Genomic DNA, 25,389 nt, shown 5'->3' on the forward strand with positions numbered 1-25,389 from the left:
TGGGGGGGGGGACACAGGAACCCCACAGGTGACCCCGGTACACCCCTGCTGCCCTACAGGAGTTGTTTTGTAAGGTTCCTGCAGCTCTCCCCTGGGGACAACGGAACCCCAGAGGTGTGGTGACCCAGGAACCCACAGGTGACACAGGAACGCCCAAACAAGTGCCACAGGCACCCCAGAGGTGACACAGGAACCCCCACAAGTGACCAGGGGAGGAGGCAAACTTCCTGAGCCCTACAGGGGCGGATGTGCTCTACAAGGGCTGTAGGGTCCTGCAGCTTCCCCTGGGGACACAGGAACCCACAGGTGACCCAGGAACCCCACAGGTTGACCACAGGGAGGAACCCTACCGGTAGACCCCGGACCCCGTTGAGAGGGGGGACCGAGAACCCACGGTGACATCAGGAACCCCACGATAGATGGGCAGAGGTGACACAAGGAACCCCACAGGTGGACCCCAGGAACCCCAAGGAGAGGGGAACCAGGAAACCCCCACAGGTGACCCAGGTAACCCACTGGTTGACCCCCAGGAACCCCACGAGGTGACCCAGGAACGGGCGGAACCCCAGAGGTGACCCAGGAACCCCAGAGGTTGACACCAGGAACCCCACAGGGTGACCCAGGAACCCCAGAGGTTGAACCCAGGAACCCAGAGGTGTTTGAACCCAGGAACCCACAGGGACCCATGTTGGGGTGTGCCCTACAGGGGCTGTAGGGGGAGGGCACTATGGACGCCCCTAGCACAAAAATCTGGTGCCTTGGACTGACACGGAAGGAATCCAGGGGGAAGGAAATCCTCAGCTGGAGGGGGGCACGGGGCCAGCACATGCCCCCCACAGGCTGACCATTTCTGGGCAGTTTTTAAATTAAAAATCATAATTTTGAGGATTCTTTTGTATTTGAAATTATATGTGTTTATCTAGATATCTAGATATGTTTAGATATCTGTGTGTTTGTATATATATGATGTGTGGTATTATTATATAAACAAAAATCTGTATTGTCGACTATATTGAAGGAGGAAATCAGGTGGGAGGGGGGGGGCACCTGGCGGCCCCCTACAGCTTGCCACCAGCGTGACATGTCTGGGGGCGCAGGTGTTTATTAAAAAATACGAATTGGACTACTTTTTTTTGATTTTATATAGATGTTTTTTTATAGATAGATAGAGATTTGGGAGATGATCTATAGATATACAGATATATAGATATGTAGATATGTAGATATTGTAGATATGTAGATATATAGATATGTAGATATATAGATATACAGATATATAGATAGAATCCAGATAATAGAATGTGGTGTTGTATATATGTTGTGTATATATAAAAAAATCTATATTTTAGACTGTTATTTAAGGAGAAATTCCAGGTGTAATCCTCAAGGTTGGGAGGGGGGGGGGCACTGAGCCGACAGCTGGCCACAGCTGACATTTCGGTGGCGATTGTTATTAAAAATCATAATTTTATTCTATTTTATTTTATCTATATATATATAGATGTGGTGGGTATATCTGCAAAAAAATCTATATTGTTAGACTGAATTTATGGAACCCAGGTGTTTGTAAAAGCTTGAAGGTGTGGAGGGACACTCAGCCTCAGGTGACACTGTTTAAAAACAGTAGAAATTCTCTGGAATTTGTATTTAAAATAATAATTTAGTATTAGTAGTATTCAATTTATTATTATATATTGTTATTAAATATCATTATATATTGTGGTTTGATTTACATGTGTGATTTATTTAGATAAATTCGTGATTTATTTAGACAAATTTGTGATTTATTTAGATAAATTTTTGATTTATTTGGATAAATTTTGATTTATTTAGACAAATTTGTAATTTATTTAGATAAATTTTTTATTTATTTAGACAAATTTTGATTTTTGATTTTAGACAAATTTGTGATTTATTGAGATAATTTTTTATTTATTTAGATACACTTGTAGTTTCTTTGGATAAATTTCCGATTTAATTAGATACATTTTTGGTTTAGCTAAATTTGTGATTTATTTAGCCAAATTTTGATTTACTTATATAAATTTCTGATTTCTTTAGATACATTTGTGGTTTAGATAAATTTGTGATTGATTTAGATAAATTTGTGATTTATATAGAAAAATGTTGATTTATTTAGACACATTTCTGATTTATTTAGATACATTTTTGGTTAGCTAAATTTGTGATTTATTTAGCCAAATTTTGACTTACTTAGATAATCTGTGATTTATTTAGATAAATTTCTGATTTATTTAGACACATTTGTGGTTTAGATAAATTTATGATTTATTTAGATACTTTTGTGGTTTAGATAAATTTCTGATTTATTTAGACAGCTTTGTGATTCATTTGGATAAATTTGTGATTTATTTAGATACATTTGTGGTTTAGATAAATTTGTGATTGTTTTTTAGCCAAATCTCTGATTTATTTAGACGCATTTGTGATTTATTTGGATAATTTCCGATTTATTCAGCCCCATTTTTGGTTGGCTAAATTTTGTGATTGATTTAACCCAATTTTGATTTATTTAGATAAATTTCTGATTTATTTAGACGCATTGTGGTTTATTTGGATAAATTTAGATTTATTTAGATAAAGTTCTGATTTATTTAGATACATTTGTGGTTTAGATAAACTTGTGATTTATTTAGCCAAATTTCTGATTTATTTAGACGCATTTGTGTTTTATCTGGATAAATTTGTGATTTATTTAGACACATTTGTGATTTATTTAGATAATTTCTGATTTATTTAGACGCATGTGTGATTTATTTGGATAAATTTAGATTTATTTAGATACATTTGTAGTTTAGATAAATTTGTGATTTATTAAGCCCAATTTTTGATTTATTTAGATACATTTGTGATTTATATTGAAAAATTTTGATTTATTTAGACACATTTGTGATTTATTTAGATAAATTTGTGATTTATTTAGATACATTTGTGGTTAGCTAAATTTGTGATTTATTTAAACCAATTTTGATTTATTTGGATAAATTTCTGATTTATTTGGATAAATTTCTGATTTATTTAGATACATTTCTGATTTATTTGGATAAATTTCTGATTTATTTAGATAAATTTCTGATTTATTTAGATAAATTTGTGATTTATTTAGACAAATTTATGATTTACACAGAAAAACTTTGATTTATCTGGATAAATTCCTCTTGATTCAGCCCCGTGTTTGGTCACCCCGCTGTGAGCTGGTCCCAGCCCAGCCGTGCTGCCCGGCCCCCCCAGGGGCGACCCCCGCTGATTTGTCCACCCCACCCCCCTGACTGCACCCCAGGACTGCACCCCCTGATTTCAGGCGCCCACCCTGATTGGGCTGCACCCCACTTTTATGGTCATAAATGCCCCCCCCCAGGGGCTGCACCCCTGATTTCTGCCCCCCGTTTATTTCCCCCCCAGGGGCTGCCCACCCCTGATTTCTTGCCCCCCCTTTTATTCCCCCCAGGGGCTGCACCCCCTGACTTTCTGCCCCCCTTTTATTCCCCCCCCAGGGGCTGCACCCCTGATTTCTGCCCCCCTTTTATCTCCCCCCAGGCGGCTGCCACCCCCCTGATTTCTGCCCCCCTTTTATTCCCCCCCAGGGGCTGCCCCGACTGCCCTTCCCTGCACTGATTTCTGCCCCCCTTTATTCCCCCCAGGGGCTGCACCCCTGATTTCTGCCCCCCTTTTTCCTGCCATTCGCTGCCCCCCCTTTTCGTTATTCCCCCCAGGGGCTGCACCCCTGATTTCTGCCCCCCTTTTCCCCCCAGGGGCTGCACCCCTGATTTCTGCCCCCCTTTTCCCCCAGGGGCTGCACCCCTGATTTCTGCCCCCCTTTTATTCCCCCCCAGGGGCTGCACCCCTGATTCTGCCCCCCTTTTATTCCCCCCCAGGGGCTGCACCCCTGATTTCTGCCCCCCTTTTATTCCCCCCAGGGGCTGCACCCCTGATTTCTGCCCCCCTTTTATTCCCCCCAGGGCTGCACCCCTGATTCTGTCTGCCCCCCTTTTATTCCCCCCAGGGGCTGCACCCTGATTTCTGCCCCCCCTTTTTCCCCCAGGGGCTGCCCCCTGATTTCTGCCCCCCTTTTTATTCCCCCCCAGGGGCTGCACCCCTGATTTCTGCCCCCCTTTTCCCCCAGGGGCTGCACCCCTGATTTCTCTGCCCCCCTTTTTATTCCCCCCCAGGGGCTGCACCCCTGATTTCTGCCCCCCTTTTTCCCCCCAGGGGCTGCACCCCTGATTTCCTGCCCCCCTTTTATTCCCCCCAGGGGCTGCACCCCTGATTTCTGCCCCCCTTTTATTCCCCCCAGGGGCTGCACCCCCTGATTTCTGCCCCCCCTTTTCCCCCCAGGGGCTGCACCCCTGATTTCTGCCCCCCTTTTATTCCCCCCCAGGGGCTGCACCCCTGATTTCTGCCCCCCTTTTATTCCCCCCAGGGGCTGCACCCCTGATTTCTGCCCCCCTTTTATTCCCCCCAGGGCTGCACCCCTGATTTCTGCCCGCCCTTTTTCCCCCCAGGGGCTGCACCCCTGATTTCTGCCCCCCTTTTATTCCCCCCAGGGCTGCACCCCTGATTTCTTTCTGTCTGTTCTGCCCCCCTTTTATTTCCCCCCAGGGGCTGCAACCCCTGATTTCTGCCCCCCTTTTTTCCCCCCAGGGGCTGCAACCCTGATTTCTGCCCCCCTTTTTCCCCCCAGTGGCTGCACCCCTGATTTCTCTGCCCCCCTTTTATTCCCCCCAGGGGCTGCACCCCTGATTTCTGCCCCCCTTTTTTCCCCCCAGGGGCTGCACCCCTGATTTTCTGCCCCCCTTTTATTCCCCCCAGGGGCTGCACCCCTGATTTCCTGCCCCCCTTTTATTCCCCCCAGGGGCTGCACCCCCTGATTTCTCTGGCCCCCCTTTTATTCCCCCCCAGGGCTGCACCCCTGATTTCTGCCCCCCTTTTTCCCCCAGGGGCTGCACCCCTGATTTCTGCCCCCCTTTTCCCCCCAGGGCTGCACCCCTGATTTCTGCCCCCCTTTTATTCCCCCCAGGGGCTGCACCCCCGATTTCTGCCCCCCTTTTATTCCCCCCAGGGGCTGCACCCCCGATTCTGCCCCCCTTTTATTCCCCCCAGGGGCTGCACCCCTGATTTCTGCCCCCCCTTTTATTCCCCCCCAGGGGCTGCACCCCTGATTTCTGCCCCCCTTTTATTCCCCCCCAGGGGCTGCACCCCTGATTTCTGCCCCCCTTTTCCCCCACAGGGCTGCACCCCTGATTTCTGCCCCCCCTTTTATTCCCCCCCAGGGGCTGCACCCCTGATTTCTGCCCCCCCTTTTCCCCCCAGGGGCTGCACCCCTGATTTCTGCCCCCCCTTTTATTCCCCCCCAGGGGCTGCACCCCTGATTTCTCCGCCCCCCCTTTTATTCCCCCCAGGGCTGCACCCCTGATTTCTGCCCCCCTTTTTCCCCCCCAGGGGCTGCACCTCTGATTTCTGCCCCCCCTTTTCCCCCAAGGGCTGCACCCCCGATTTCTGCCCCCCTTTTCCCCCGGTACCTCCATGGTGTGCGTCTTGCCCGAGGAGGTCTGGCCGTAGGCGAAGATGGTGCCGTTGTAGCCCTCCAGCACATCTGCAGCAGGGAGGGAAAAACATCTCAAACTCTGAGGAACAACCAGCACTGCCCAGGCAGCAGGGCTCAGGCTGGAGAGGGGAGCAGTTTGTGCCATGGAAAATGGGGAAATGCCAGATATCGGGGTGATTTTAGGGGGAAATCGTAATGAAATCTGAATCGGAGAATTACAGGATCCATGGAATGTCCCTCCCTGTCTTGGGAGGAAAATATCTCTGGAGATCAGATCAATAACTCTGGAGATGAGATCAATATCTCTGGAGATCAGATAAAAATATCTCTGGAGATCAGATAAAAATATCTCTGGAAATCAAATAAATAACTCTGAACATCAGCCTATATATCTGGGAAACATGGGGAAGGAAAAGCTGGACTGCATTTAAAACCAGTATTTAAAACCAAAGCAGGGTTGCATTGGACTGACTGCATTTAAAGCCAGCATTTAAAGCCAGTATTAAAACCAAAGCTGGACTGCATTTAAAACCAACATTTAAAACCAAGGCAGGATTGCATTTAAAACCAGCATTTAAAACCAGCATTTTAAACCAAGCCAGACTGCATTTAAAGCCAGTGTTTAAAACCAGTGTTTAAGACCAAAGCTGGACTAACTGCATTTAAAACCAGTATTAAAACCAAGCTGGACTGCATTTACACCCTGCAGAAAGTGCAACAAATTGAAATAAGTTATTTTTTATTACAAACTCGACCTTCTATTCCCTATTCCTGTACCCCAATTCCAGCAATCTCAGAGGGCTGTACATTGCATTTTGTGATGTTTCCCATCCCATGGATCTCAATTAACAGAGGTTTCCAAGAAAAAAAATTTATATTATTATATTATATATATTATTATATTATATTATATTATATTATATTATATGATTATATTATATTATATTAATATTATCTTAGCTATTATATTATATTATCTTCTATTATATTATATTATATTCTATTATCTTATATTATATTTATCTATTATATTCCATTACATTCTATTCTATTACATTATATTACATTACTATTACATTACATTATATTACATTACATTACATTATATTACATTATGCATATATATTCTATAGTATCTATATTATATAGTATGTAATATATTAATAATTAAATAAAGTCTATAATAATATCATGATAATTGAAATATACTATATACTATATAATATGTATTACATTATATATAATATATATTATATATAGTGTATATATAATATATATTACATTATATATAAATTACATCTAGTATTTTATATATACTATATATAGTAAAATACATTACATTTAATGTATAAAATACATGACATATATATATGAAGTAAGAATAATTAAATTACATTCTACAAATTATATTATACACGATATTAAATTAAATTATATTTTATACCCTACATATTATACATGATATTAAATTCTATAATATATTTTATTTTCTATTCATTAAATTCCATTATTTACATAACTACACAAATAATCTCCTTATTTGCCTCTCCATGGAGGTGCTGCAGGCAGGAAGGAAGATGAAATAAAATACATCAGAAAAAGAGAAAAGGAGTCTTGAACTCGAAGGGAATGACAAAGTTAGAGGCCATAATTAGTGCCCTCCTGGAATTAACAGGTCATTTTTAATTAATTGAGCATCCTCATCTGCTCACAGACACAGACACACTGCTGATCCTTGCTTCCAGGAAACAAAGTTTGACGTATTTGATAAGAAAAAACATTTAAATGGATTAAAAAAATCCAGGTGTAGGATTCCATAAGGGTTTGTTACTAAGATTTCATCTCTTGACAGATTTGGGTAAATTTTAAAGAAATTGCTTGAGTTAAAAACAAGGAGGGGAAATGGGGGTGGGAAAGGGGGGAAATAATGGGGGGAAAAATCTGGGGGAGAAAAAATCTGGGGGAAAAAATCTGGGGGAAAAAAATCTGGGGGAGAAAAAATCTGGGGGAGAAAAAATCTGGGGGAAAAAAATCTGGGGAGAAAAAATCTGGGGAGAAAAAATCTGGGGGGAAAATGGGGGAAAAATCTAGGGAAAAATGGGGGAAAATGGGAAAAAGGAAGAAAAGGAAGAAAGAGTGAAAATGGAATGGGGAAAAGAGGGGGAAAATGGGGGGGGGATTGGGGGAAAATATTGGGGGAAAGATGAGGGAAACAGGGGGATTATCGAAGGGAAAGGGTGAAAAATGGGGAAAAAGAGGGAGAAAATGGGGGGAAAAGGGAAAAAAGGGTTTTTATGGCCAGGTGAAGGCAAGGGAGCAGCTGAGCTCCCAGCCAGGGGGGGAATATCCTGGTTCATGAACTGTTAGGGAAGAAAAGTGCTCAGAATTTGCATCAATATTTGCATTTTGCTGGAGGAAGCAGAGATCAGCAATTTTACCTTCCTAATTAGCCAAACCCACCTTATCCTATTAAATAAAATTTAAAAACCCAAAAAAAAACCCCCAAAAAAAACCCCAACCCAGCCCTCAGCATCAGCTGCAGTGCAAACAAGTCAGAAGTGTCAGCTCTGAGGTTATTTTTGGTGGAAGATTTTCCACCTTTAGTCATTTCCAGACCATCTGTGCACTGAACCCAGCAAGAAAAAAACCCAGACAAAAAACCTGCACAAGACTCCAGAGGGAGAGGAGGAAAAAAAAAAAAAATCAGATTAAAAAAGACACTGAAGCAAGATCAGGTGGGATTTTTCCATCATTCCCAGAAAAAAAAATAGAAATAATAAATCCAAGTGTTTTTCTCAAGTCCAGCTCTCCCCCTCAGGGATTTCCAGTTTTTGCCCAAAATTTTTCTCTGCTGCCTTTTTTTTTTTCCTGTGTCACACCAAACTCTGCATGCAGAGCAAATCCCCAACCAGCCCTGCAAGGGCCCCACTCATTTCACATCCCCACTCAATTTCCCAGAAATTCCCACTCCTCCTGCACCCAACCCACACTTTTTGCCCCTTACACCCCAAAAAAAACCCCAACATTTTGTGTGGAGTAACAAGCAGAGAGCACAGAACACCTGCTGCAATCCCTTCAGCTCTTTGGTTTGGGTTGTTTTGGGGTTTTTTTTCACCCAGACAAACCCCTAAAAAAAAAGGGAAATATTTGGAATTACTGATGCCAAACTCTCCAAACAATCACTGTGAAACACCAAGCTGGGTTTGTGATTGTGATTTGGGTGGAAACCAACCATGGGCCAGCTCTAAAGATGAATTCTAATAAAAAATGAGAAATAAAGCATGAGAGGAGGCCTTTGAACCCATCCTTGGCTTGCAATTAATCTTTATAAGTTTGAATTTGATTTAGGAGCATTTGAATTAAATCTTTAAGATGTTGCTTTGGGCAGGAACTTTCTGCTTGTAGTTAAACCTTGAAGAGTTTTGCAATAAGAACATTTTGAAGTGTGATTTTAGAGTATTGCTTGTAGTGAGGATCTTTGAAACGACAGCTTTGGAATGAATAGAAATGAAACCTGCTCATCTCAGGCCTTAACAAAAGAGAAAGGGAGATGAACATCAAACCAAGGATTAATGGCCTCAACCAAGGGAAGCTGGACCTCACTGCTGTGAGATTTATGGTCCTTGCAATCAAAAGGTGGAGCCACATCTGGAAGCTGGACCTCAGCAGATGGAACACTCCTTCCCTTTATTCAAGAAACCAAAACCACCACCTGGGATCCTCCTTTTGTGGGACACATCCTGAGAAGAACTAAACCACAACAGTGTATAGAATTGTGACCTAAAAATTGGGATAGAAGCTGCTGGGAGTAAAAACTGGGAACAGAAACTGCTGAGAAAGCTCAGGGGTACCCCCATAAATAAATACCTGTAAGCCCCAACAATTTGTGAGCAGCTGGAGGGAAAACTTCCCCCACTGTACCCAGCTCTGTGCTGCTCATTCTTCCCCCTATTAATTAATAAATTAATTGCTGCTTGAATGTTGGCCTAGCCAATATTCACATTTATAGCATGAGCCAGTGTTTAAACAGCTGGAGGGCACAGAGATGCCCCTCCCTGCCCTAAGGAGGGACAGCACCAAGGACAGCACCTACCTTTGACAATCTGCTTGGCACAGGCATTATAAACCTGCTCCTGGCTTGTGTTGGGAGGTAACACCCTGTCAAAGACGTAGGGCTTCCCTTGCTGCAAAAAAGAAAAAGGAGAAAATGTGAGATAAAGAAGATTTCTTGCACTTGAGCACCCCGGGTTCCCAGGCTGGAATGCAGAATTTCCCCAGAGGGAGCTGGGCAGGGCACTGCACAGTGGGATGGATATTCTGGGGGATGAACAGATGGGACATCCTGGGGGCTCCAAAGGGATTATTTTTTTTCCTGTGGCTGGTAAATAAAAGGTGGCAGATGTTCCCTGTGTGCTCACACTGGGGTCACAGCCATGGATGTGGGACACAAGCAGCTGGAACAGCAGGAGCTGGGTGTTTCCTTCCTCTCCTGGGAATTCAGGGGGCATAGCCATGTAAATATTGGGGGATAATCCTATAAATATTGGGGGATAATCCTGTAAATATGGGGGCATAGCCATGTAAATATTGGGGAATAATCCTGTAAATATTGGGGAATAATCCTATAAATATTGAGGAATAATCGTGTAAATATTGGGGAATAATCCTATAAATATTGGGGAATATTCCTGTAAATATGGGAGCATAGCCATGTAAATACTGGAAGAATAATCCTGTAAATATTGGGGGATAATCCTGTAAATATTGGGAAATAATCCTGTAAATATGGGGGCATAGCCATGTAATTATTGGAGGAATAATCCTGTAAATAGTTGGGAATAATCCTGTAAATATGGGGGCATAGCCATGTAATTATTGGGGGAATAATCCTGTAAATATTGGGGAATAATCCTGTAAATATTGGGGAATAATCCTATAAATATTGGGGAATAATCCTGTAAATATTGGGGAATAATCCTGTAAATATGGAGCATAGCCATGTAAATACTGGAAGAATAATCCTGTAAATATTGGGGGATATCCTGTAAATATTGGGAAATAATCCTGTAAATATGGGGCATAGCCATGTAATTATTGGAGGAATAATCCTGTAAATAGTGGGGAATAATCCTGTAAATATGGGGGCATAGCCATGTAATTATTGGAGGAATAATCCTGTAAATAGTGGGGAATAATCCTGTAAATATGGGGGCATAGCCATGTAATTATTGGGGGAATAATCCTGTAAATATTGGGGAATAATCCTGTAAATATTGGGGAATAATCCTGTAAATATGGGGGCATAGCCATGTAATTATTGGGGGAATAATCCTGTAAATATTGGGGAATAATCCTGTAAATATTGGGGAATAATCCTGTAAATATGGGGGCATAGCCATGTAATTATTGGAGGAATAATCCTGTAAATATTGGGGAATAATCCTATAAATATTGAAGGAATAATCCTGTAAATATTAGGGGAATAACCTTGTAAATATCAAGGAAATAACCCTGCAAATATTGGGAGAAAAATCATGTAAATATTGCGAATAATCCTGTAAATATTGGGGAAATAACCCTGTAAATATCAAGGCAATAATCCTGTAAATATTTTGGGAATAGCCCTGTAAATATTGGGGAATAATCCCATAAATATTGGGAGAATAATTATGTAAATATTGGGGGAAATAATCCTGTAATTATTGGGGGCATGGCCTGTAAATATTGGGGGAATAGCCAGGAATTGCTGGGATTTTATTCAGGAATTGAAGATTTTATTTAGGAATTGCTGGGATTTTATTCAGGAATTGCTGGGATTTTATCCATGAATTGCTGGGATTTTACCCAGGAATTGCTGGGATTTTATTCATGAATTGCTGGGATTTTACTCAGGAATTGCTGGGATTTTATCCATGAATTGCTGGGATTTTACTCAGGAATTGCTGGGATTTTATCCATGAATTGCTGGGATTTTATTCAGGAATTACTGGGATTTTCCCCCCCAGCACCAACCAATCCCTTCCCCATTTGGGGAGTGCTCCTCAATGACATTTTGCTGGGGCTGCTGTCACCCCAAGCCCTGAGCTCCCTGATTCCCAAGTGACATTCCCACAGGGATACCCTAGCAAACCCTGATCCCTCCTTGTAACAGCTGTCCCTGCTCACAAGGCACACAAACCCCTAAAATCAGATTTTTGTGACACTTCAGAGGCTGATCCATCCTTCAGAGCCAGCTCTGCTCCCCCAGCACCAAACTTCCATGGAAAACACAAATCCTTGATGCAGCAGGATGGGCAGCACCCTCCTCAGCTCCCAGCAAAGCTCCCCCTTTGCCCAGGCACCCCCAGCCAGGAAACCAAGATAAATTAACCCCTTCAGCGCTGAGCAGGTGGCCCAGGTGCCACCAGAGCCACTGCCAGCCAGGCTCTGCCATCTCTCCAAGTGGTTTTGTCACGCTTGGATTGGAGTCCCAGAGATGCCACCAGGAGCTCCTGCTCCTCCTGGCATGTGTGACCCTGCTCCAGCCTGGCCTTTGGAGCTCCAGGGTGAGGAGGGGATTCCCAAGTGGATCAGGAGAGAATTCCCAGGTTTGGGGCCACCCAAGGAGCCCCTTGTAAGACACCAGAGGTGACTCCTGATCCCAGAGCTCCCCCATTCCCAGGAAACTGGGAATTCCCCACCCCAAATTCTGTCTCTCCCCTGGGATGCTCCCAGCCAGCCAAAGCTCTGCACTCCCAAATATTCCCCAGACTCTCAGAATTTCACCTCCTTACCCCCATTTTGCCCATCCCAAACTCCAGGCCAAAAATCCCAGGGATAGACAACCTCAAACCTCCACTGATCCTCTGCTGCCTTCAGTCCAGAGCATCCCACACCTGGAATGGCAGAGAGCCTCCAAAAAAAGCCATTTTATCCTAATTGTGCCCCAAACAGCTGGGAGAGGCACTGCCTGCAAATGGGATGGACCTGCCCAGGCTGAGAGGATGCAAAGGTAAAAGAGCAGCCCATAAATGTCTTCCACAGGTCAGGTTTCCTCCTCAGGAGTTTTGGGGTTTTTTGGGAAGCTGAAAGGCTGGAAAAATAAAGGAAATAAAGGAAATGTGGGGGATCACAGAGCATCTTCACTGACTGCCCCCAGTGAGAGCAGCTGGGGGGGTTGGGGAGGGGTTTTGTGCTTCAAACCCACATTAATCCTCATTTTTGTGCCCGGGAGTTCCTGCTTGGCTCTCTGATGTTGGAGAAATGTTGGGATTGTCCTGAGCCTTTCTTCTGCACCCCTCTCTGCCACATCCACCCAGCTCTGTGGGGCTCTTGGGTTATTTGGGTAATCTCCTCCTTTCTGACAGGTTTTCCTCAAAGGCAACAAAACCCAAATCCACCCTACAAAGGCAACACCCTGCAGAGCCAAGGGGTGTGCCCCAAAGCAGAAGGGAGAATGAGCAACCATGAAAATCCCGATTTTCCAGCCCTTTTCTCCCTATTGTCACCTTCACACGTGACACAACTGCTTCCTCTTTTTTTTTTTTTGTTTTTTTTTTCCTTTTTTGTTTCAAATGTAACTCATCCTGCATTAAATACCAAAATCAGGCAGTGATTCAAGAGCAAAGCAGCAGCCAGGAAGAAAATGTTGTTTTCTGAGAGACACCAACGATTTTATCCGTGCACCTCCCCGTGTTACCCCCAAGTTCCTGGTGACAGGCAGTGGGGATCTGCCATCCATAAATCACATTTCCCTTCCTGCTGTTCCTTACCCCCATTTTGCTCATCCCAAGCTCCAGGCCAAAAATCCCAGGGATACAAAACCTCAAACACCCACTGATCCTCTGCTGCCATCAGTCCAGAGCATCCCACACCTGGAATGGCAGAGAGCCTCCAAAAAAAGCCATTTTAATTCAAGCTGTTAAATTAAAAAAGCCATTTTAATTCAAGCTGTTAAATTTAAAAAGCCATTTTAATTCAAGCTGTTCCATTAGCTGGTGCCACTGGTGCCTCATGGCTGGGGGAAGTGCTCGGAGCCCCCCACACAATTCCTGCTCTCTCCCAATTCCACAGCCACACAGATCCTGGATCCCACCAGCAATTCTGGCCAGGCACAGTGACAATCATTATTTCACTTCTTTGGTTCCCTATGGGGTTGAAAGGCATTAAATAAAAAAATAATCAAACCAAAAGGATTTTCACCATAAACCCCAAATTTACCCCAGCAACATCCCAGGGCAGCGCCAGCACCTGGAGCTGATGCTTCTCAATGAAAGAAATTAAAAATAACCAAAGAGATTTGATCAATAAATAAATGAACCTCAGCTGCCCAGAGTTCCCCAGGGAGAGGAACTGAGGAGAGCTCAGGGCTGAGGGTGGGGAGCCCTGCTGGAATCCCAGGATGAGCCCCCTGTGAGCCCAGCCTGGGAGGGACAGGGAGGGGACACCTCCCCCCCAGACCCCACAAAAATCCCTTATACAAACCACGGGCAAGGTGGGATGAACAGAACAGAATTCCCAGCTGCTGGAGGAGAAAGGGAGCAGACAGCCAACAAAAAAATGCTGGATTTGTTTGATTTGCGGGGCTGGGGGGAGGCACTGGAGTGTGACCCAAAATCAGAGATCCTGACAGGAGCACCAGAGCCCAGAGGGGACCCTGGAAAGCTCCCAGGGAAGCTGGGGCTGCCCCTGGAGCCCTGGAATGGCCAAGGCCAGGCTGGCACACCCTGGGGCTGGGGAGGGGTCCCTGCCATGGCAGGGCTGGCACCGGGTGGGATCGGAGGTGAGGGATGCTCTGACCCAACTCAGGATTGCACAGGGGAGAAAGGGAAGGGAAAGGAAAGGGAAAGGGAAGGAACAAGGATGGGAAAGGAAAGGGGAAAAGGAAGGGAAGGTTAAGGGAAAGGGAAAGGAGGAACGGGAAGGGAAATGTTCCGTTTCCGTTGCCAGCCTGTTCCTTTCCGGTCCTTGGCCATGTCCGTTCACTTTCCCTTTCACTTTCCGTTGCACTTTCCCTGTCCCTTTACCTTTCCGTTGCCCTTTCCTTTCCCTGTCCTTGGCCCTTTCCGTTTCCTTTCCCTTTCCCTTTTCCCTGTCCGTTCTTTCCTCTTACTGCCCTTGTCCTGGGTTCCGATATCCTTTCGCTAGTTCTTCTTCCTCTTCCTTTCCGCTTTTCCGTTCCGTTTCCTTTCCGTTCCCCTTGCCTTTCTCTTTCCTTTCCTGTTTCCTTGTCCTTTCCTTTCCTTTCCTTTCCTTCCTTTCCCTTGTCCTTTCTTTCGTCCTGTCCTTTCCCTTTCCTTTCCCCTTCCTTTCCTTTCTCTTCCTTTCCTTTCCCTTTCCCATGTTCCTTTCCCTTCCCTTTCCTGTCCCGTTCCCTTTCCTTCCTCTTGTCCCTCCTTCCTTCCCTTCCTTTCCTTTCCCTTCCACGTCCTTCCTGCCCGTTCCCCTTCCCTTTCCCTTCCCTGGTCGCCGTCCCTTGCCCTTTCCTTCCCTTCCTCTTCCCCTTCCCTCCCTTCCCTTCCCCTTCCCTTCCCGTTCCCTGCCCTGCCCTTCCCCTTCCCGTCCCTTCCCCTCCCTTCCCTTCCCTTCCCCGTTTCCCCTTCCCTCCCGGCCTGCCCTTCCCTTCCCTTTCCCGTTCCCTTCCCTTCCCTTTCCCTTCCCCCGTCCCCTGCCTGCCCCGGCCCCGGCCCCATCCCGTGCTCTGTCTTCTTTTCTGAGGCGCACATGTTCCAACGGGACCCGCCCTTGGACCAAAGGGACAAAGGGATAACAGGGACAACAGCCCCAGCTGGAAGCAGCTGCTGCTGCCCCTGTGCTGCTCTGCCATGCCCCACACTCCACCTGCACCTTCCCATCCCCTCCCCAAACTCCTCCAAACTCCTCTTCCAGGTGAGGAAATCTGCATTTTGCATCTGGGCTCGAAGGACCAGCCAGCAAAGGGGGCTGAAGGTCACAAGGTCCCCAGGTCCCCAGGTCCCCAGGTGTGTCCACCCTGCCCCTGCTGCCAGGAGGGCTGGGAAGGCAGCAGGAGGGTCCTTCCCCCCCCTGCCTGCACCCCCTTCCATGATAAATAAAAACATCGTGAAATTAGTTTAAAATATTCATAAATATTAATATAAAAATATAATTCTGGTAATATTGCTGTAATATATTAATGTATTATTATAATGTATTGTATGATGGTATTACATCATATTTTATATATTATATATTACTATGGTAATATTTTATATATACCACACATTACATTATCCTAATCCATTAATGATAATATTATATTACTATTTCCCAGCAGGAAGAGAAAGCCCAGGCTGGAGCAGCAGGGCAGGAAGGGTCAGACCCACCTTGGAGCAGGCTCAGGACACCCCAAAACACCTGAGCAGGTGCAGCTCTCCAGCAAAGCAGGTGTGGGGCAGCCCCAGGAGCTGCAGCAGCCCAGCCCAGCCCAGCTGTGCCAGCTGTTCCTGTTTGTATTTGTTAATCTCGGGGTGATATTTATGGGTTTGAGTTCATTCTTTCATATTCCATCTCATGGACTCACGCCACAGGGTCATTTTTCTTTCCTAGTTAAGTCATGGCACACAAACCTACAGAACTGCATTCTATTTTCTTTGTTTACCTTTGTAGTCACTTCATTTTTTACATACAGTTTAAACCCTAACACTCTAAACTTGCTTTTACTTGGTTTTTACTTTAAACTAGAAATACACTATAGAAACTATACACACACTAGAAATACACTGTAGAAAATAAATATACTATAGAAAATACACACACACTAGAAATACACTTTAAAAAATAAATACATTATAGAAACTATACATACACTAGAAATACACTATAGAAAATACACTATAGAAACTACACACACTGTAAATGCACTATAGAAAATAAATATACTGTAGAAACTATACACACACTGTAAATACACTATAGAAAATAAATATACTATGTAAACTATACACACAACAGAAATACACTATAGAAATTATACATATACTAGAAATACAGTGTAGAAAATAAATAGAATTTAGTGTATTAATTTTCTCTAGTGCATTTCGAGTGTATGCATAGTTAATTTAGTGTATTTAGTGTATAATATTGAAATAAATAAATGGAAACTATACACACACTATAAATACAGTATAGAAAATAAATACACCACAGAAACTATAAATACACTAGAAATACACTACAGAAAATAAATATACTATAGGAACTACACATACACCAGAAAAACACTATAGAAATTACACATATACTATAAATACACTGTAGAAAATGAATAGAAATAAAATAAATAGAAACTATTTAAAAAATAGAAACTACTAATAATAAAATAAATAAATAGAAAGTATACACACCCTATAAATACACTATATAAACTATACATAACCTATAAATACACTATAGAAAATAAATACACTGAATTAACTATACATAACTAGAAATACACTATAAAAGTTATACTATAAATACACTGTAGAAAATAAATATAAATAGAATAAATAGAAACTATAAAAAATAAATGGAAACTAATATTAACATAAGTAAATAGAAACTATACACACACTAGAAATACACTATAGAAAATAAATATACTGTAGAAACTGTACATACACTAGAAAAACACTATAGAAATTATACATATACTAGAAATGCGCTGTAGAAAATAAATAGAAATAGAATAAATAGAAATTATTGAAAATAAAGAAATAGAAGCTAATAATATTAAAATAAATAAATGAAAGTATACATACACTAGAAATACACTATATAAACCATCCACACACTATAAATACACTATAGAAAATAAATACACTAAATTAACTATAGATACAATGAAATACACTATAGAAATTATACATATACTATAAATACAGTGTAGAAAATAAATAGAAATAGAATAAATAGAAACTATTAAAAAATAGAAACTAATATTAAAATAAATAAATGGAAACTATACACACACTAGAAATACACTACAGAAAATAAATGCACTATAGAACTGCACATAACTAGAAATACACTGTAGAAATTACACATATACTATAAATGCACTGTAGAAAATAATAGAAATAGAATAAATAGAAACTACTAAAAAATAGAAACTAATTTATAAAATAAATAATGGAAACTATACACACACTAGAAATACACTATAGAAATTATACATACACTATAAATGCGCTGTAGAAAATAAATAGAAATAAAATTAATAGTAAATTCAATTTGAAATAAAGAAATAGAAGCTAATAAATATTAAAATAAATAAACTAAATATAATAATAAAATACAACACTAGAACTACACTATAGAAAATAAATATACTGTAGAAACTATACACACACTAGAAATACACTATAGAAATTACACATATACTATAAATGCGCTGTAGAAAATAAATAGAAATAAAATAAATAGAAATTATTGAAAATAAAGAAATAGAAGCTAATAATATTAAAATAAATAAATGAAAGTATACATACACTAGAAATACACTATATAAACCATCCACACACTAGAAATACACTATAGAAAATAAATACCACTAAATTAACTACACACACACTAGAATACACTATAGAAATTATACATACACTATAAATGCTCGCTGTAGAAAATAAATAGAAATAAATTAATAGAAATTATTGAAATAAAAATAGAAGCTATAATATTAAAATAAATAAATAAAAGAATACATACACTAGAAATACACTATAGAAAATAAATATACTGTAGAAACCTATACCACACACTAGAAATACACTATGAAATTACACATATAGCTATAAAATGCGCTGTAGCAATAAATAGAAATAAAATACATAGAAATTATTGAAAATAAAGAAATAGAAACTAATAATATTAAAATAAATAGACGAGAAACACACTATAGAGAATAAATCCAGGAGATTTTCAGGGAGGGTTTTTGGCAGATCCTGCCCCAGTGAAGGAGGTGAGACCCCCCCAGGGCTGGGAGCAGCTGCAGCATCACCCCCACCCCCTGCTCCAAATCCAGCAGGGATTGCACCAGTGCAGGCAGGGAAATAATAATAAAAATAAAAATAAAAATAAAAATAAAAATAAAAATAAAAATAAAAAAATAAAATAAAAATAAAAATAAAAATAAAATAAAAATAAAAATAAAAATAATAATAAAAGATATTACAGCTGCAGAAAACCCCAACTTGTGCAACAGCCTGGCTAAAAATACTGCCTAACCCAGTTCCCCCAATTCCCAGCTCTCCTGCATGGGGGGATGATCCCCAGCCAGGATAATTCCTGAAATTAGAAATTCAAATTAGAAATTCACCCCTCAGACCAGGAGGGTTTCGGCTCAGGAGCTGCCAAAACCATTTTTTGCTGGCTGGAAAATGCTGCCACAGCAAGAACACCTCGGGAAATTTGGGGGTTAAAAAAGGGAGCTGAAGGTTTTGGGGTGATTTAATGGGGGTTTGGTACCAAACCCTCCTGGTGGAGGAGAAATGCTCTGCAGCTTTCCAAGGCTGACTCCATCCCTGAGCCAGGAGAGGGATTTGGGCACCATCCTGCCCACCATCCCAGCCAGGCAGTGAAAAGGGAATTCTCTGGGCACACAGAGAGAAAATCAATCACTTTCAGCAAAGAATACTATGAAATATTTAAGGTTTTGTCTCTGGATACTCATTTCTCATGGGGGAACGGAAAAAAATCCCACATTTTTGGTGTCAGTGAGGCTCTGAGGTGGAAATTTGAGATTTTCTCATTTTCTGGAGCTGTCCTGCCACCAGTCAGTGATGCTTTAACAGCAATCTGATGACAACCACAAGCATTTCCCTTAAAAATTGAAAATTTTTTACATTTTAAGTTTTTTTTTTTTTTTTTAAATCCAAAAATTAAAAAGGCCAGAAATAGATAGAAATAGACAGAAATGGAAGAATAGAAATGGAAGGACCAAAGCAGGAACCCATCAGCAACCCCAGCCCCCTAAGGCTGTGAGGGATCCCATTTTGGGTGTTTTGAGGTGATTTTTTGCTGCTTTGTTTTGCCAGGGTTATTTAAGCAATGTTTTCACGCTGCAGAACCCAATAAAAGTGAATTAAAGCATTTTTCCAGGTCCCAAACAAACACCACAATCCCACCTGAACCTTCCAGGGCAGCTGGAAAAACCAACCCAAAGTGTCCACCCATCCCTGGGCAGCCCCAGATCTCCATTCTGCCTCCACCTGCCCTTTAAAAGGCTGCAGCAACACCAAATCCAGCCAAAAAAAGGGGAATAAAGAGAATATTTGGGAGGTGAGCATGGGGGATTTAAAGATCAAACACGTCAGGAAGAACGCGACAAAAACCAAAATCCCTGGAGGTGTTCAGGAAAACACAACGAACCACAAGGGACCCCCCCCTGCCTAGGAGGGACCTTTTGAGGGAAAGATTCACTCCAGATTCCAAACAAAATTCTGCATCCAACTGAAGCAGCCAGAATTGAAAAAAAAAAAAAAAAAACAAAAAAAAAAAAAAAAAAAAAACAAAAAACAAAAAAAACCAAAAAAAACCCAAAAAAACCAAAAAAAACCCACCTTAAACACTTCAAAAACCAGACACTTTAAAACTCCTTAAACACTTGAAAATCAGACACTTTCAAACACCTTAAACCCTTTAAAAAGCAGAAACACCCCAGCAGCCCCAGGGCATGGAAGCTGAGGGGGAAATGGGATCATGTGGGGTTTTTAGGAATATCTGGGAATGACTGGAGGCAGCACAGAACAAGGGGGTTTGGAAGAAAACAACTCCCAGGGGAGGCATTTTGGGACACCCAGGGGTGGCAGCAGCGGGGTTAAAACCCTCCAAAAAAATCAGAATTAAATCATCTTTCCTCCCAAGCCTGTTTCCTCACAGAAACTCCCCAAAAAAGAGAAAAGCAGGTCAATATTCAAGCCTCACAAATGGCATTGCATCCCTGATTTTGTCTTTTTTTGAGCAGCTTTTACTCTCCTGGCAGAGAGGATGAAATTCTCTTTTTAGATTCGGTTTGAGACCCTGAGCACACAGAGGAGCTTCCTTGGGGCAGGGAGCCTTGGGGGAAATGCTCTGCACTGGAGCACACCAGGCACCACAAATAACCCCAAAGAACCCCAAAAAAACCCCAAAAACCGCAAAAAAACCCAAATAACCCCAAAAAAACCAAAACAACAAAAAAAACCAAATAACTCCCCAAAACCCCAAATAACCCCCCCCCAAAAAAAAACCCCAAAAAAACCCCCAAAGAACTCAAAAAAAACCCAAAAAACACCCCACAACCCAAAAAGCCCCAAATAACCCCCAAAACAAAAACCGCAAAAAAACCCAAATAACCCCAAAAAAACAACAAAAAAAAAACCCCAAATAACTCCAAATAACCCCAAATAACCCCCCAAAAAAAAACCAAAAAAAACCCAAAGAACTCAAAAAAAACCCCAAAAAACCCCAAAACCCAAAAAACCCCAAATAACCCCAAAAAGCCCCAAATAACCCCCAAAAACCGCAAAAAACCCCAAATAACCCCAAAAAAACAACAAAAAACACCAAATAACTCCCCAAAACCCCAAATAACCCCCCCCAAAAAAAACCCCAAAAAAAACCCCAAAGAACTCAAAAAAAAACCCAAAAAACCCCAAAACCCAAAAAACCCCAAATAACCCCAAAAAGCCCCAAATAACCCCCAAAAACCGCAACAAAACCCAAATAACCCCAAAAAAACCAAATAACTCCCCAAAACCCCAAATAACCCCCCAAAAAAAACAAAAAAACCCCAAAGAACTCAAAAAAAAAAACCCAAAAAACCCCCAAAAAACCCCAAAAAACCCCAAATAACCCCAAATAACCCTAAATAACCCCCAACCCCCCCAAATCTCACTGCACCAGGCTCAGCAGACACTTCCCAAACCAAATCCAGGCCCCAGGGGTTGATTGGTGCATCCCAGGGGAAGGAAAAGCACTGGGACCACCCAGGAATGATGCTCAGTGTTTAAACCCCCTGATCCCAAAAAAAAAGGGAGGTACCAGAGGGGAAAAGACATCACAGGGTGGCTTGAAATTCCATTTTTTCCTGTGGTGTGACAATGCAGCTGGTTGAAATTTTAAGTTTGGAAGGTTTAAGTAAGAATCCATATTTTTGACAGGCTGGGTTTGGAGAAGGATGCCCAAAGGAGATTGGGAAAAGGGGGGGAAAAAAAAAACCCCAAAAAACCTGAGAAACCAGGAAAGGGGAATTGGCTGGGGGAGGAAATGTGCTTTTCACTCAGAGTGAGGCATCCTTCCTGCAGCACCATCCATGCACAGAGGCCATTCCCACAGCTGGGCTCTCAGCACTCCTCCAGGGAGCAGAAAGGCAAACACAGGAGCAGCTCCATCCCTAAAACACAGACTGAGCCCGGGGCAGGGACAGCCATTCCTGCAGGAGAGCAGCTGAGGAGCCAGGGGAAAAATCAAACCAACCCTCCAGGAGTGGCTCCAACCCCGGCAGGAAAGGATTTTGGTTTGGAAGGGATTGGGAAGCAGCCTTGGGAACAGCTCCCAAACTGGGTCAGCTCCAGCAGAGCCCCAGGAGCTGAACTCTGCCACAAACCCAGCCCAAAACCTGGGGTGGGACACAGGCTCGGTGGAAAAGGAGAATATCTGCAGAAATCCTTCTCAGCACAGATTTTACCCACTGACACTTTGGCACAGTCATTATATATATAATTATAATAATAGATATTAGCCCTTCATGGGAGTCCCCCTGGCACAAGAAATTAATTTATTTCTTAATAAAACAACCACCAAAACCAGAACCAAACCCCTTCCTCAGGCACCTCAGTTTTCATCTTCCACACCAGACAGGAGTGGAGCACAGGGATTGCTTCAAACATCAGATTTGGGAGCAGCTCCCTGAGCAGCCACAGCATTCCTGAGGAAATGGAACTGGGTTTGTGCAGGGCATTAAAAAGTGACCCAGAGCCAGTGGGACCATCCTGGGCTTGCTCTTTCCCAAGGGATTCTGCTCCTCCCAAAGGAGGCAGCAGAGGCAGAGGCAGATCTGCCAGGGCTGAGCTCTGGAAATATCTGACCTGAAAGCACCAGAGCCCCAGGGATGAGCCCTGCACATCCTCCATGCAGCAGGATCCAGGAGTTCTCCAGGCTGCAGGAAAATCCCAGGGTGTGCAGGGAGGGTGGGGACACCTGGGGGACACACAGCTCCCACAAAAACCCTGAAAGCACCAATTCCCCAGGAATTGGAGAAAAAATGGGTGTTTGTATCCCAAAATCCTTCTCAGCAAACCAACCCAGTCGTTCCTTTCAAACCAAACCCTGCTCTGTCCCTGTGGGAAATGGGTTTGTAAGGGACTCCCAAAGCCTGGCTGAAAGCTCGCTCAAGTTTGCACAAAAATTTGGCACAAAAATAAAGTTTGTGTGCAAGCTCTGAGCTACAGCGTGCTGCCTGAGGAAGGAATGGAATGGGGATGGCCCTGGAGAGAGAGAGACTGAACCAGGAACAAGTTTCAAAAGATGGCATTGCAAAAAAAAAAAAAACCAGAGATTTTGGAGAATCAGAGCTGTGAGAGATGCACTGCAGCGAGACCACGTGGGGTACAACAATTATAAATAACATTAATAATAAAGTATAATAATGATAATAACCATAATATTATAATGATGATGATGATGATGATGATGATGATGATGATGATGATGATGATGATGATGATTTGAAGCTAACAGGCTGAAAAACATTTCTAAGGGATTGTGACCAGGAGATGGGGTGGTTTCTGATGGAATGGTGCTGGGTTTTACATCCCTTGTGTCTCACCCTCCATCGAGACTGATAACAGAATAAAATCTTTCAAGTAAAATCTTTCAGTCTTTCAAATCTTTCAATCTTTCAGCTGGGATTTTCCAACAAGTCCCCAGAGGAAAAGAGGAGCGAGGAGGAGCTCCCAGAGGGAGGGAGCTGCCAGGAGAGCAGCACCTCCCATCCCTGCCAGCTTCTCCAGCAGGGCACAAGTGCCAGGCTCCCATCTCCTGGCAGAGTTATTTATAGACACACCAGGAACAAATCCTCCTCAGCACAGCCCTTGGGGCTTTGGGGGCAGAGATGGACCCTTGGCTCTTGGGAAAAGCTGCACACACACAAAAAAAAAGATTCCCGGCACGGCAGTTGTTTCATTTTTGTATTTTTTTTTTTTAACTAGCCATTTATCTTCTATCCCAAGAATTGATTTATTTATTTAAAGTCTGTTTCAGCCCCAGAGTGACAAGGGGCAAACAGCACTCAGAGATCTCTGTACAGGAGGGATTTTAGAAGGTGCACAAACTCTGCTGAGTTCACTGGTGCACGTAGAATAAAAGATAAAGCACAGCCAAATATTTTAGGGATGAAAACAAGCGAGAACCTCTCCACAAGACACTCCAGAAAGTACTTACAGCAGAAAGCATTTTTTAAAAATAAATAAATAGAACAAAACCACATCCCTGCTCAGACAGGAATCAGCCACCAAGCCTTGTTTCCCTTCCTCTCCCAGAACATTCCCAGCTGGAAGGGACCCCCAGGGCTGAGCCCTGCTCAGGAATCCCTCCCTGCCATGGAACAGGACACTGCAGAGCAGCAGTGAGCAGGCACAGGAGGCTCAGCTGATGCTCTGTTTGCTTTGGGCCACATCACTGATTTATTTATGGGCAACATTTCACAGCTGACACAACAGAATTCCCACCCCGGGACTACAGCCCAGCCCTGGGGGATCCTGCCCCAGATCCCGGAGCTCTCCTGGACTTTCCCAGGGCTGGAACCCCCCAGGATGGGCAGAGAGGGGAAGGGGGAGGCTCTGCAGAGCTCAGCACTCCTGCTAAGCCCGGCTTTACAAAGCCCTGCCAGCGCCAAGAGCAGCTGACACCACAAAGGGAAACCTTTGATCCCTCCCTGGGAACAGCACCGAGCTGCTCTGGGGTGTTCTGCATCCCGATGTTTTGGGGTGCTCTGCATCCCGAGCTGCTCTGGGGTGCTCTGCATCCCGAGCTGTTTTGGGGTGCTCTGCATCCCGAGCTGTTCTGGGGTGTTCTGCATCCTGAGCTGTTCTGGGGTGTTCTGCATCCTGAGCTGCTCTGGGGTGTTCTGCATCCCGAGCTGCTCTGGGGTGTTCTGCATCCTGAGCTGTTCTGGGGTGTTCTGCACCCTGAGCTGCTCTGGGGTGTTCTGCATCCCACCAGGAGGGGTCTGCCTGGACAACCCCCCTGGATCAGCCCGTGCTGCCTGCTCCACACCTAGGGAGAGAAAGGGGCTGAAAACATCAACACAGCCCCCTCCACAACTGAACTCTTATTTATTTGGCATCAGAGAAAAAGGAGCTGAAAATGTGAAAACACCGCCCCCCCCCCCCACAACTAAATTATTGCTTATTTTACATCAGAGAAAAAGGAGCTGAAAACATGAAAACACCACTCCCCTAACTAAATTTTTGCTTATTTTACATCAGAGGAAAAGGAGCTGAAAACATGAAAACACCCCCCCCCCACAACTAAATTATTGCTTATTTTACATCAGAGAAAAAGGAGCTGAAAACGTGAAAACACAGCCCCCCTCCACAAGTAAATTCTTATTTATTTGACATCAGAGCTGGCTGGAGGGATAAGCCAAGGCCTAAAGCTAAGGCAGGGATTATCCCAGCAGGGGCTGGGGCTCTCTCTGCATCCCTCCCTCCCAGGTGCTGAGGGATGGAAGCACCTGGAGGAGCAGGGCACAGCCTGAGCTGCTGGGCTCTGCCCCCCCAGCAAACAGCTCCACGCTCCCCCACCAGCAGCAAGCCAGCAGAAAACCACATTTTTGGGTCTGTCAGCCAAGCCAATCCATCAGA

General features: G+C 43.2%; 1 protein-coding gene across 1 annotated transcript in view; it reads right to left on the reverse strand.

Moving 5' to 3' along the window:
• Nucleotides 1–25,389, reverse strand: part of KIF5C (kinesin family member 5C) — a 76,818-nt gene that overhangs the window by 47,771 nt on the left and 3,658 nt on the right. The window contains exons 2-3 of the mRNA XM_050976647.1: nucleotides 9,660–9,750; nucleotides 5,541–5,614 (exon numbers count right to left, since the gene is read on the reverse strand). Of these exons, the coding sequence (XP_050832604.1) occupies nucleotides 5,541–5,614; nucleotides 9,660–9,750 (165 nt within the window). The remainder of the gene's footprint in view (nucleotides 1–5,540; nucleotides 5,615–9,659; nucleotides 9,751–25,389) is intronic.

This window comes from Serinus canaria, chromosome 7 (genome assembly GCF_022539315.1).
Source record: "Serinus canaria isolate serCan28SL12 chromosome 7, serCan2020, whole genome shotgun sequence".
Classification (NCBI taxonomy): Eukaryota; Metazoa; Chordata; class Aves; order Passeriformes; family Fringillidae; genus Serinus; species Serinus canaria.